General features: G+C 36.4%; 2 protein-coding genes across 10 annotated transcripts in view; both read right to left on the bottom strand.

The window, feature by feature from the left end:
• LOC107711860 (serine-rich coiled-coil domain-containing protein 1-like) overlaps nt 1-10,776 on the bottom strand; it is a 77,814-nt gene extending 67,038 nt beyond the window's left edge. For all 9 annotated transcript variants that reach the window (XM_016516919.1, XM_016516921.1, XM_016516920.1 and 6 more), the window contains exons 1-3: nt 10,594-10,776; nt 2,933-3,023; nt 2,100-2,214 (exon numbers count right to left, since the gene is read on the bottom strand). In XM_016516919.1, the coding sequence (XP_016372405.1) occupies nt 2,100-2,214; nt 2,933-3,023; nt 10,594-10,773 (386 nt within the window). In that variant the 5' untranslated portion in view covers nt 10,774-10,776. The remainder of the gene's footprint in view (nt 1-2,099; nt 2,215-2,932; nt 3,024-10,593) is intronic.
• A 79-nt stretch (nt 10,777-10,855) lies between these two features.
• LOC107711814 (serine-rich coiled-coil domain-containing protein 1-like) overlaps nt 10,856-13,030 on the bottom strand; it is a 7,863-nt gene continuing 5,688 nt past the window's right edge. The window contains exons 3-4 of the mRNA XM_016516861.1: nt 11,461-11,556; nt 10,856-10,887 (exon numbers count right to left, since the gene is read on the bottom strand). Of these exons, the coding sequence (XP_016372347.1) occupies nt 10,856-10,887; nt 11,461-11,556 (128 nt within the window). The remainder of the gene's footprint in view (nt 10,888-11,460; nt 11,557-13,030) is intronic.

Below are 13,030 nucleotides of genomic sequence, written 5' to 3'. Positions count from 1 at the left end.
AACCGCGGTTCGGACCCAAATAAAATAATATGAACGCAGTCCAGCGGGGGCAGGGGGAGGGGGGAGCAATCGAACTCGGGTTCGGACCATAGACTGTATCAGACCAGGCAAGCGAACCAAGTCTGAAAGCACCCTAAATGTTATTTTCTTTTCAAACTTTCAGCCAAAATTTCCAGTTTTATACATTAAATGTTATTTTAAATGCTATTAAATGTTCATTTATAAATATTTCATAGCTTTCCATTGCATATAGCGTTTTTGTAAGATAAATATCCATATTTCAAACGTAATAAACACTTTTTATCTCACTTCCGCTGACTGTGGTACACGGAAGACGTTCAGGTGGACAACGTAGGCGTCGTGCACACGCCTCTGAGAAATGCAGGAGCAAAGGAAGCAAAGTTTATTTACTTTAGCAAAGGAAAACCAGTTTCCCCTTGGCTTATATCAAAATCCTCTGACATTTTTCTTTACAAATCCTCGTTTCGTGCTTCTATAATTCATGACCGGTGTTTTGTTTTGTTCTCTCTCCACGCACGTCACTAATCACGCAATGCCGACATCCTACGTCATCCGCTGGAAAGCCTTTCGCATATGACAGAATACCGGAAGTGAGAGAAAAGTGTTTATTACGTTTGAAATATGGATATTTTTCTTACGAAAACGCATGGATTTGCTACAGAAGGCCTTTATTCATGCCGCGGAGCCGTGTGAGGGACGTTTTATTACAGATGCGCACACTTTATTTCACGTCTTCTGAACTGTTGACAACAAACACCCGCTTACCCCCATTGAAAGGCTTGGAGGAGCCAGGACAATTTTTACTATAACTCAGATTGGATTCGTCTGAAAGAAGAAAGTCATATATATATCTAGGATGCTCCGAGGGCGAGTAAAACACAGGCTAATTTTCATTTTTGGGTGAACTAACCCTTTAACATATGTAATAAACTGAAGCACAGATCACTTGAATGACATTCTTTCTACTGTGGAACACAAAAGATGATATTTGGTGTATGGACCAAAAAAAAAAAATTAAGACATTTTAGGAATTATTATCTTTATTAAGAACTTAAATGATTTTATAAAAGAGATGACTTAGAACAAATATGAATTTTATAATGTCTCTGCACTGCAGTGCCGACTAATTTTTGAAGATAGAGCACACCTTGCTTTTCAGACCGATGAGCTTTGTAAAAATCGACGCGTTTCAGAAAGGCGGGGCATAGAGGAGAAACAATAATGTACAGTATGTGTTTTTTGAACCTTAAACCGCATAAACACATTTCATTACACCAAATACACAAAATAATGTTCTTTTTAGCAACATCATATGACCCCTTTAAGATGTTTTCGAACATTCTCATATGCTCACCAAGACTGCATTTATTTGATCAAAAATACAGAAATTTTGCAAAATATTATTACAATTTTAAATAATTGTTTTCTATTTGAATACATTTTAAAATGTAATTTATTCCTGTAATGGCAAAGGTGATTTTTCAACAGCCATTACTCCAGCCTTCAGCCTTCACATGATCCTTCAGAAATCATTCTAATATGATGATCTGGTGCTATATTTTATAATATTTCTTATTATTATCAATGATGAAAACAATTCTGCTGCTTAATATTTTTGTGGAAACGGTGATACTTTTTTGATGAATAGAAAGTTCAAAAGAAAAGAATTTATTTGAAATATATATTTTTATAACATTGTAAATGCCTTTACAGTCACTTTTGATGAATGCACTACTGCATCCTTGCTGAATAAAAGTACTAATTTCTTTAAAATATATATATATTTCTAATATCCATTTTCTTGTAGTGCAACAAGTAAAAATGTTGGCAGGCAAGTAACAATCTGAACTACAAGTCTGACTGGGCTAGCAGAAAAATCCTTATTGTTGAGCTCTGCAAATCTATTCAGTTCAAGAAACAATTGGGTGATCACTGTGTGGCTTGTAACAACAGGTACACACCATTACTGAGTCAATAAAGTGGGCATGTAACATTATCTCCCCTGTCGAAACATTCATGTTCACAGTGCATCTGTGAAATTAAGAGTATGCAGAGAAGCTGCAGTGAGGAAAAAATACCTGAGGGGGATCTCCTTGGGCTCTCTTCCAGGGGTCCTGTCGGTGGAGGCCTCCAGGGGTGAGGGCAGCAGGTTGAGGCATGATGCAAGGGATTGACTGGAATCCTCCCGTGAGGCTGTAACAGCAAATTAAAGAAAAAAAAAGCTTCTGGGTGAAAACAAGATTTAAATTTCTTTATTTCCTTGAAATGAGGTGTTCATTTATATTTTTAAAACATTTTTGTACAACAAACAAAATTTTGTACATTGTTGGGTCGCCAAATTGTCCAATGTGTAATCTGGGTCCTGAAGCAAAACCCTGATTTAGGAGTAGTTCATGCCAAAATGATTTTGAGCACAGGCGCTGCGATATTTATTTCTCTTGCGAAATTTAAAAAAAAAAAAATAACTTCTTTAGTAAATATCAGCAATAACATTCGTGGTGTTTATCTGTCTAGAGACTTTGCCTGTGGTGCATGTTAACGTGCAGCGTCACATGTGCTGATGTAACTCCTCCCCAAATATCAGAACATTTGGAAATTTAAGATGACATGACTAATTCATAATTGTATGCGTGCATAACTTTATGGTGTAATATTTTACAAGGTATTAAAATCTGAAGACTTGCCCATGTCTTCTTCAGCTAAAGCTGGGGGGAATAAGGTCTCATCTTTTTTTATCTACGGCAAAAATCATTTCTTCAAGCGATGCAGCTATTATAAGGATATGTAATTACTATAACAAGATATTCAGAGATTTAACAGCATGAATATGAATGAGAGATAAACACCACAATACATGTTGAAGAGTCTGAAGCAAAGAGAAGAGAGCAACTGTAGTCTGGTAAAAACATACCGTGTTGAGGTCGCTGGTCATCAGAGAGGTCAAGATCCAGCATCAGGTCATCCTCATCCAACTCAGATGAGCCAAGGTTATTCAAAACATCCTGGAAAAGGGAGAAAAACTATCATGCAAGGGCCAAAATAAAACATTTTTGCTAAGGAGAGCTCCATGAATATGGCTCTGGGTCCATTTTAAATTCCATGCCATAATTCACCAACAAATGGGGTTATGTAGTTTCACATCTAAATATATAAATGTATTATACATTTATTTTAATGTATTATTCATGATTTTAAAAATGTTAAAGTACATAGTTTATAATAATTTAAATGTAATAATTTATGCATTTAGCAGACGCTTTTATCCAAAGCGACTTAGTGCATTCAGGCTATACATTTTTTACCAGTATGTGTGTTCCCTGGGAATCGAACCCACGACCTTTTGCGCTGCTAACGCAATGCTCTACATTAATCATTTGTTTGTGAAGCAAAACTGGTAAAAAGGAGGATCAGTAAATATGTTATGATCAGGCCAATAGGAAAAAGATATGTCCTTACTGTTAAGACCTGGTATCCATACAAGATTGATATTTTACTAGTTATGACATATTTAGAATCCAATGTAAAGTCTCTACTTTGCAGTTAAGTGACTAATGACTTTCTTAAATTCAGCCCAAACCTCCAGCTGTGTCATGGTCTCTTTATTAAAGCAAGATGACAAAAGAGGATTTAATTTGACTCAAAGACTCCTCCAGAGCAACCTTTCCACACATTCAACTAAACAACACAAAAAAATTAAAAAATCCACTGTGCACTCAGGAAGCAGAAAACCTGTATATTGCTCAAACCAAAGTGTCACACTGCCATCTTGTGCCCAGCATGAAAAAACACCTTAAGATTGAAAGCTAAAGTAAAAAAAAAATTTTTAAAAATACTACTAATAATAATAAAACAGGGTCGTTTATTCTAGCACACAAACCAGACTCAGAAAAAGCTCTAATATGGAGTATTTCAAGCTAATTCTATTTAAAAGTGCATGTAAAAGGCAAAAAGGCAAAAGAGCCGCCCGCTATTATGTCCTATTAAAGAGGAAAAGCACAGCTCTGTGGCTAATTAAGCAAGACCGAGCAGCAAAGTAGTGGATAGTGCATCAGAACAGAAAAATGCCTTAACTTTGACTTTGCTAGAAATTAAAGGGTCACTGGGCACCTAATTAAGACTCTCAGGATATGAAACGGCCTGGCCTTTACCTCTGTGAAATATTACGACGCCACTACTGTTACAATCTCAGTATGAATGTAATATTGATGAAGTGAATGGCCTTATTCAGTGACCTGTTCAGACAGCTTATTTAGATATATTAAAGAAGACCAGTGTCATGATTCATAAATGTCTTTGTGAACATAAATTGCCAAACACAGGTTGGTTTTGTGCATAAGCATGCAAACTGTCTCAATCAACAAGGTCAAAAAAGAGGCGATGAAAAGATAGTCTTTTTTTCCTCATGAGTTTATTTCTGAGGGATTGAGAAGGTAACAGAGAGCTGACATTTGGTGTGACTCACTCTCCATCTCCCGATGTTCAGATTGATTTTTCTGATCTTTTCATGTCAGTGTCAGGAGAAAACATGCTTTACTTATTAACGAAATATCCTGCGGCCCTTCGACAAAAAGGACAAAACAGTTCAATGCCAATGTAAACAACTTTTCCTCCCTTCGTATTTCAGAAATCACTTAAAAAAAATTTTTTTTTAAATAACTCTGTGAGTAAATAAACACAAACACTATTTGAGAAGGCAATCGAACAGGTTACACGTAAGCAGGTTATGCAAGGATACAACCTCAGACACATTCAGAATTAATCTGTGCTGCTACCAGAAATTCTTATGAGGGGTCAGAAAACATTTGCACTAATGTATCCAATGGATTAGGAAATGGCCAGAGCTTAACTCAGGGCACCCGCACTTAAAGTCCATTGCAAGACGTTAAGAACATCTTTAGCCTCTTGGTACAGTAGTGAGATATTGAAGTAATGTTAGGGAGAAATGGTAAAAACTGAGACATGACATGGGATAGATTCAAACCCATTTTTCGCACATGAGCAGCAAGGGACATGTGTTAGTTTATGACACACAACAAAAGTTATTGGTTGCAAGATACAGCACAAGTTTATTAAATGGTTTAAAATAGAAAATCTCGCCATCTTATTTTTTTATTTAATTTTTTTTATTAGTATAGCCAACACAGCTCAATTAATCTCATTTCATCTTTACATTTAGATTGCCTTTGTCATCCTCGAACGCTTACCTAAAATAATATTTAAGAACAATAATTTAATAACACTGTTGAATGTAATTTTTAGCAAATTTGGTTTGTACAGGTTTCAATAACATTGCAGAGACAACCTCAATTAAATAAAATACCGGCTAATTTCAAGTCTAGGCCAAAACATATTGAGCAAAATAAGGCCTGATTCAATAAAGCAGCTTTCTCATAAGTGAAACTCAGGCCCTTTAGGCACATTTAGCTAACTAGCTGCTGCCAAATGTTTCATTCATCGGCAAGAACAAAGTCTCCTGCTCTACAATATGAAGGTTGATTGCAAGCTAAAAACAATTAGGCTGTATCAAGCAAGAACCATCTTGATGCAAATGAAGCAGCAAAAAGCAAAACAAAATCACCAAATGACACTTATGTGATTTACAAGCGTGTTGGCCAAAGATAACAGAAATGGGAAACTACTGTAGTTCCTCAAATGTGAATGTTTGAAGAACACAGAGAGCAGTAACTGGCGTGCTTCCCCTGAGAGAAGTGAGAAGACCACAATTTCTCACTGTGACAATGGAATACTTCCCTTTTCCTGCCTGTCTTTGTGTTTACATAAAGTTATATGAGTAATCCCCATAAAAAGTATGTTAATGAGCATTTACATTCTTTGGTGATTACAGACTCAGCTTAGAAAAATCTGCTAAAACTTTAAAACAGAATCCACACACTCACAAATCTTTTTTAAGAGGGCTTAAAACAAAACTGAGTAGGTAGCAACTGGCTTTTAAAATGGAACATTCAGAAAACAAATTAGTATAAATATATATATATATATATATATACACACACACATGTATACACACACATATACATATATACACATATACACATATACATATATATACATATATTTATTTATTTATTTATTTATATAGTATATATATATATTTCTTTTTCAAAAAACATTTTAAAATAAATATCACTGTTTTTCATGCTTAAGTTCATTTTGAAAATGACTCACGCTTCAGTAAGCGAGTCAGTTATTAGACCAATTCATACAAACAACTTTTGAATTTGGGACATGTTTGAGACTAATTCATTAAGAACCGACTCTTTTATTCGCAAATCGGACATCACGGATAACAATGTTCATTGTTCCGTGCAGCTTGCACAACACAAAATGTTGCCCTTTCTCTGAACTTGACTGCAGAACGACTGCTCCGTAGAAGAGGATTTTCCTTCGACAAATCTGTTTCATCCGGCAATTAAAATGAAGGCTCACATATAAATTTATCTTTATCTGGCACAGCTTCAAGAATACAAGATTCTGGATCCTCAAAGTCACCCAAAAAATACAGCATGTTTCCTAAGATTTCCGATTTCTGTTGACAAACCTGCTCAGACACGCTGCCTTCAGGATGTAGCCTCATCCAAGAACAACTGCCAAACAGGATAATGTAAATGGAAAGGCCAGGTCAGCCCAGCTACAGTAAAGGTAACTCTCACTCACAAATTTAGCATGGCACATGACTTGATGACAAATTAGCAGTGGCACCTTAGCGAGCATTAAAGAACAATAACACAGGATGTGGCGTTTTCCTCTGCTACGCTGGAAAACAAGAGCAATTACTTTGGCCTCAAGCTGTGCAGGTGCAGGCTACATTATTCAGAAACCAAACAAAGCCTTTATAACTTTGTAGGAACTAGCCAAAAGTATTAGCCATTGTTTTACATTACTAATTGTTTTCCTGTAAGGGTTTTGTCTATACGGTGTAAAATCTCACTCAAGCTTAATTCTTTATCTGTCAGCCCTACAACACCAATGACTGGCACCAGCTAAAAATAGTCACTACTAACTTTATACTACCATTCAAAAGTTTGGGGTCAATAAGGTTTGTTTTCCTTGAAGGAAATTATAGTTTTATTCAGCAAGAATGCATTAAATGATTCAAAAGTGACATTTATAATGTTACAAAAGATTTCTACTTCAAATAAATGCTGTTCTTTTGAACTTTTTATTCATCAAAGAATCCTGTATTACGGTTTCCACAAAATATTAAGCAGCACAACTTTAGAAACATTGATAATTTAAGGAACATTTCTTGATCACCAAATTAATATATTAGAATGACCTCTGAAGGATCATGTGACACTGAAGACTGGTGTAATGGCTGCTGAAAATTCAGCTTTGCTTCACAGGAATAAATTACAATATATTAAAATAGAAAAAAAAATATTAAAATAGAACAGTTATTTTAAGTTGTAATAATATTTCACAATATTTTTGTTTTATGTATTTTCGATCAAATAAATGCAGTCTTGGTGGGCATAAGAGACTTCTTTTAAAACCATTACAAAATCTTAACAGCCCCAAACTTTTGAATAATAGTGTACATTTATCAGTAGTGGGACAGTAGTTTAGCTGTTTTCAAATCAGTGTAAATTTTCAAGCAGCAAGCTACTAGTGAATATAGGGATGGGTTAGTATGGTTGACTATCTTGTTACTATCCTGTTAGGTCGACTATATATTTTCAGCATTGGTACATTTAAATAGAGACCCTTTTTAAATATTTGAAAGTGTTTTAGCATGCTGAAAGTGTGCAGTACCAAAGTCCCTTTCAAGGAAAGTCTGTTCACTTGGCAGCCATATTAGCAATGCCTCCAGGCAGCTATTTTGGGTGTCCTATCGACTTGAATGGGGAAATATGGAAATCTCAAAAACTGCTTGCCACATTCAGTTAAAAAAAATATTTCAAATAATCAACAAAATTTGATATAAACTGTAAATGCTGCTTCTTATGCTCAGATAGTGTTATAAAAAGCTTATATTTCAGGTTGGCCCAGCCAATGTGCATATGCAGTCAGTCCCAAGTGCGGGTCTCAGGACAAAAACTGTTTCTATGGCGACCAGAGCTTCTAATGGCAGCTGCAGTGATGTCATGACTACCAATTGGCAACTGGCTCTCTTATTTAGAAGGCGGTATTTGTTACACCATAATGCACATTGCATTTCGTCCCATTCATGGTAATATGAGTGCACCGTCTTTGTATATCTGAAGCCTTTGGTAGTAATTTATGATTCTAACAGTTAGCACTGTATATATTATATATATATACTGTATATATTTGTTCTCACTGAAAACACCACTACAGGAATTAAAGAACTGCTTGTGCTCCACCGCCTTTAACAAACTTCAACACAATCACTGTTGGACTTCAAATGGCCTGCTGTGAACAGTGCTCCTGTTATTACACATAATCCACAGGTTCATTGTGAGGTCTTGTGGAGAGATTGAAGGACAGTATTTTTCTGTAGTCAGCTTTTAATAAACAGATGGTGGCTTTAATAAATACTTGCAGAACAAAAAGGCTCAAACTGTTTTATGTTGAGAACTAGATATTACTGAAGTTTCATCACACAAAACTGCTTCTCGCACAGTAGCTCAGTTTTTGAGGACAGACTGTTCTAGGTTGATTCACAGCAGTGCCATACTTTTCCATTTCGTAATTATTGATTTAACTGCATTCCACGGCATATATTTAATGACTTGGAAATGTTCTTATATCTTTCACCTGCTTTGGGCTTTTGAATTACTTTTCAGAGTAGATTTGATTGTACTTTTTTCTTCAGGTCTAGGTTCTGCCACAATACTGAATCTGGACCTTCTAAGTAAAGGTGTATTTATACTACAATCAGTTGAAACCTCTTGAATACACACAACTGCTCTCTATTTAATTAGTCGTTGGACTTTCTTGATTCTGTGGAATACAAAAGTGTGAATTTTTGAAGAATATCTTGTCCACCCTTTTCAATATAATGCATGTTAGGGGTGGGTGATATAGCCTCAAAATGATATCACGATATTTCAAGAATATTTGAGATAACGATATTTATGATGACATATAAAAAAAAAAAACCATGGAACAACGTTTTATTGGTGATTGCAGCTGGCAGGCAGCAGCATTTATTAGTGCAAACGAAATGAAGGGCATTTTCCATCCTTTTCCAATGAGCTACTGTCATCGATGACAAACTACCTAATTCGAAGTGTAAATCTATTGTCATAAGGTGGCAGCAGCAGCTGTGTGTTCAACTTGAAGCAGACCGATCGGTGACTTACAACTTATTTACCCCTAATTTACACTGCACGCATCTGCGGCGCGTTATGGCTCCGACGCGGCCACTCTAGTAAATGCTTGTGTTTACACCAGCGGCGCCGCGGCACGTTTCAGAAGCGGCTCTCCGCACTGCTTCGCTAAAGATATGTGCCTCACCTATTTTTGACGGTAAGTGTGCGCTCGAATATGCTCTAGAACCGCTCTCGCGATACTTTGACGTCATACACCGATCAGTCTGCGTAGCGCTGCTTCAAGTCGAACACACCTATTGGGTTTATGGTGTTGTTGTGCGCGCTAGGGAACATAAATGCGCCAAACGTCATTGCATCGCTATATCATTGATATCGCGATATGACACTTTTTTATCATGTAAAAATTTATACCGGTATTATCGTGGACGGTATAATATGGCACACCCCTAATGAATGTTAATGAGTACTGGGGCTATTATTATACACATATATATGTGCATTTAGCATATACTGTATATATGCAATATATTACAAGAATTCTGAAGTCATACAATAGCTGTGTTCATCTCCTTTCGTGTCTTTTTGAAGCTTGAAAGCCTCAGTCTGCATTCACTGAAAATGCATCATAACGAGCAACCAGTACATGATTCAAAAATACTTTATTTGTGTCACTGTTATTTTACTGAATTTGTTTTTTTATGAATTCGTTTTTATATTTATGTTTTTTCTCTATAATAACTCTAGTTTGTGTTCCAAAGAAAAGGGAAGTTGTACAGGTTTGAAATGAAAAAATGAAAAAAATTATTGAAATTTCAACAATCCCTTTGAAGATACAATTCTGCAAAACAACATAACTTTGGGGTTTAATAAAAAATTTTAGGCACTCTACATGTTCAGGCACTGGAATCTTCTACAGAGGGAAAGTGACCCATGGCCCTGCTTGGTAAAATGGTGTGAGAGGATTTGTGTGTTTAATTAAGCACTGCGATTATATCGCTGGGAGGGAATTTAATCCCTCTGAAAGACGCAGTGAGAGTTTACATCAGGGGTGGCGAACGTCGGTCCTGGAGAGCTGCAGCCCTGCAGAGTTTTGCTTCAACCCTAATCAAACACACCTGAACAAGCTAATCAAGGTCTGAACGGTTACTAGGAAGCTACAGGCAGGTGAGTTTTCATTAGGGTTGGAGCTGAACTCTGCAGGGCTGCGGCTCTCCAGGACCGGAGTTCACCACCCCTGGTCTACATCAATGGCTTTACAAGACAGTCATGTGTTTTGAAAATGCGAGCTTGAGCAATGGAATGGCATTACACTTACCATGCTGCCCAGTTTGGAAGATGAGGAACTGGTTCTCTGCTTGTATAAAGTGTTGCCCTCCATGCAGTGAGGATCCCTGAGGTTGAGGTGAAGTCTGGGTCCTCCTGCACCCTCAGAGGCTGACCGCAGACGTCTCTCCATGCGCATCACCTCATAGTACGGGCTCACACTGCTGCACATGGACACTGTAACAAACATAGATTAGAGAATCATAAAGAATCATATCCCTCAAAACAAAGAGCTGCTGGCCAACAGTTCTTAGTTATGAAGCAGTGGACAATAACAATTGCAAAACTTCGTAATTCACTGTATTAGATTACACATTATGATATATGATATGATATATATATATATTTATATATTAGTGGTCGACCGATATTGGTTTTTTGACAGCAGATGCGATAACTTTGAAAATCAGGGTGGCCGATATAAAACCGATATAATTTTATTTATTTTAATTAATATTTAAGAACTTTGAAATCATTTTAAAAATTATTTTAAAAATAAATGTGTTAAATAAACATACTTTAGATGACAGTATTTTTCACAAATAAATAAATATTTAAAGGGGTCATATGATGCGATTTCAATTTGTCCTTTCTCTTTGAAGTGTTACAAGCTCTTGGTGCATAAAAAAGATCTGTAAAGTTGCAAAGACTAAAGTATCAAATCTAAAGAGATATTCTTTATAAAAGTTAAGAGTCAACCACGCCTACCTAAAACGGCTCGTTCTAACACGCCCCCACATGTCTACGTCACGATGTGGGAAGATTTGCATAACGCCGCCCAAATGTTCACGCAAAGAAAGGAGGCGTAAGCTGTGGATCGCCGGATGGGCTTTCACCGTGGACGAAGCGGAGTCGTCACATGTGGTTGTCACAAGCCCACTGGACGCTCCTTCCCGCAGACGTCTCTCCATGCGCATCACCTCATAGTACGGGCTCACACTGCTGCACATGGACACTGTAACAAACATAGATTAGAGAATCATAAAGAATCATATCCCTCAAAACAAAGAGCTGCTGGCCAACAGTTCTTAGTTATGAAGCAGTGGACAATAACAATTGCAAAACTTCGTAATTCACTTAGATAGATTACACATTATGATATATGATATGATATATATATATATTTATATATTAGTGGTCGACCGATATTGGTTTTTTGACAGCAGATGCGATAACTTTGAAAATCAGGGTGGCCGATATAAAACCGATATAATTTTATTTATTTTAATTAATATTTAAGAAATTTGAAATCATTTTAAAAATTATTTTAAAAATAAATGTGTTAAATAAACATACTTTAGATGACAGTATTTTTCACAAATAAATAAATATTTAAAGGGGTCATATGATGCGATTTCAATTTGTCCTTTCTCTTTGAAGTGTTACAAGCTCTTGGTGCATAAAAAAGATCTGTAAAGTTGCAAAGACTAAAGTATCAAATCTAAAGAGATATTCTTTATAAAAGTTAAGAGTTAACCACGCCTACCTAAAACGGCTCGTTCTAACGTTTTATGTTTACGCGGCGCGATGCAACGCAATGCCTAAAAAGACAGTATAAGTCATTATAGTCCGTAATTATGTCCCCACTGGATGCAACAAATGCCTCGTTTATAATGGGTTTTAATGTTTTGTCTCGTCGCTACGGCCGGACAGGGCATCACACAATGGTAAGGGGCGTAGCATTTCTGTCACAAGCTTGAGGTATTCGGCCAATCACAACGCACTGGATAGCTGGCCAATCAGAGCACACGTCGCTTTTCAGACCGATGAGCTTTGTAAAAAAACGGCGAGTTTCAGAAAGGCGGGCATAGAGGAGAAACAATAATGTACAGTATGTGGAAAATAATGTGTTTTTTTAACCTTAAACCACATAAACACATTTCATTACACCAAATACACAAAATAATGTTATTTTTAGCAACATCATATGACCCCTTTAAAATCTCTACATAAATGCGCTTTTTGAGTGTAAATAAAAAACAAGCTGACCACTAGCAGCCCTCACGGCAGACATCATGGGACTGACTCTCATATCCGAACTGCTCGATCGCGCATCTCCAGTGAAGCTGAACTCTCCTCCTGTCCACATTCAATTCGCACAGACCGACCTTCACGCAGAGAGCACGCGATGATGCAGGATACAAATGCACACTTCACAATATCTCACAACTGGATCCGACTAAGTTTGCAAGGTTTTTGAAATTAGATGTTTATTAGACATTCAAAGATTTGTTTAAATTATATAAATGTGTATTTGCTGAATGCTGACAGCAAACAAGAAAGTATTATAATGTTTGCCTTTGTATTACTAATAATATAAAAGCAATCGTTATAAGACTTTTTGTATACATTTAAATTCCTTTGTTTAACCGTTCTATCCGTATTAGACAGAACTGTTAACGACAACGGCGAACAAGAGGGAGAATGTG

The sequence above is a fragment of the Sinocyclocheilus rhinocerous genome, unplaced genomic scaffold (genome assembly GCF_001515625.1).
Source record: "Sinocyclocheilus rhinocerous isolate Xijiao unplaced genomic scaffold, SAMN03320098_v1.1 scaffold988, whole genome shotgun sequence".
In the NCBI taxonomy this organism is placed as follows: domain Eukaryota; kingdom Metazoa; phylum Chordata; class Actinopteri; order Cypriniformes; family Cyprinidae; genus Sinocyclocheilus; species Sinocyclocheilus rhinocerous.
Note: the sequence above shows the minus strand (reverse complement) of the source record. Positions and strands in the feature narration are given on the sequence as shown.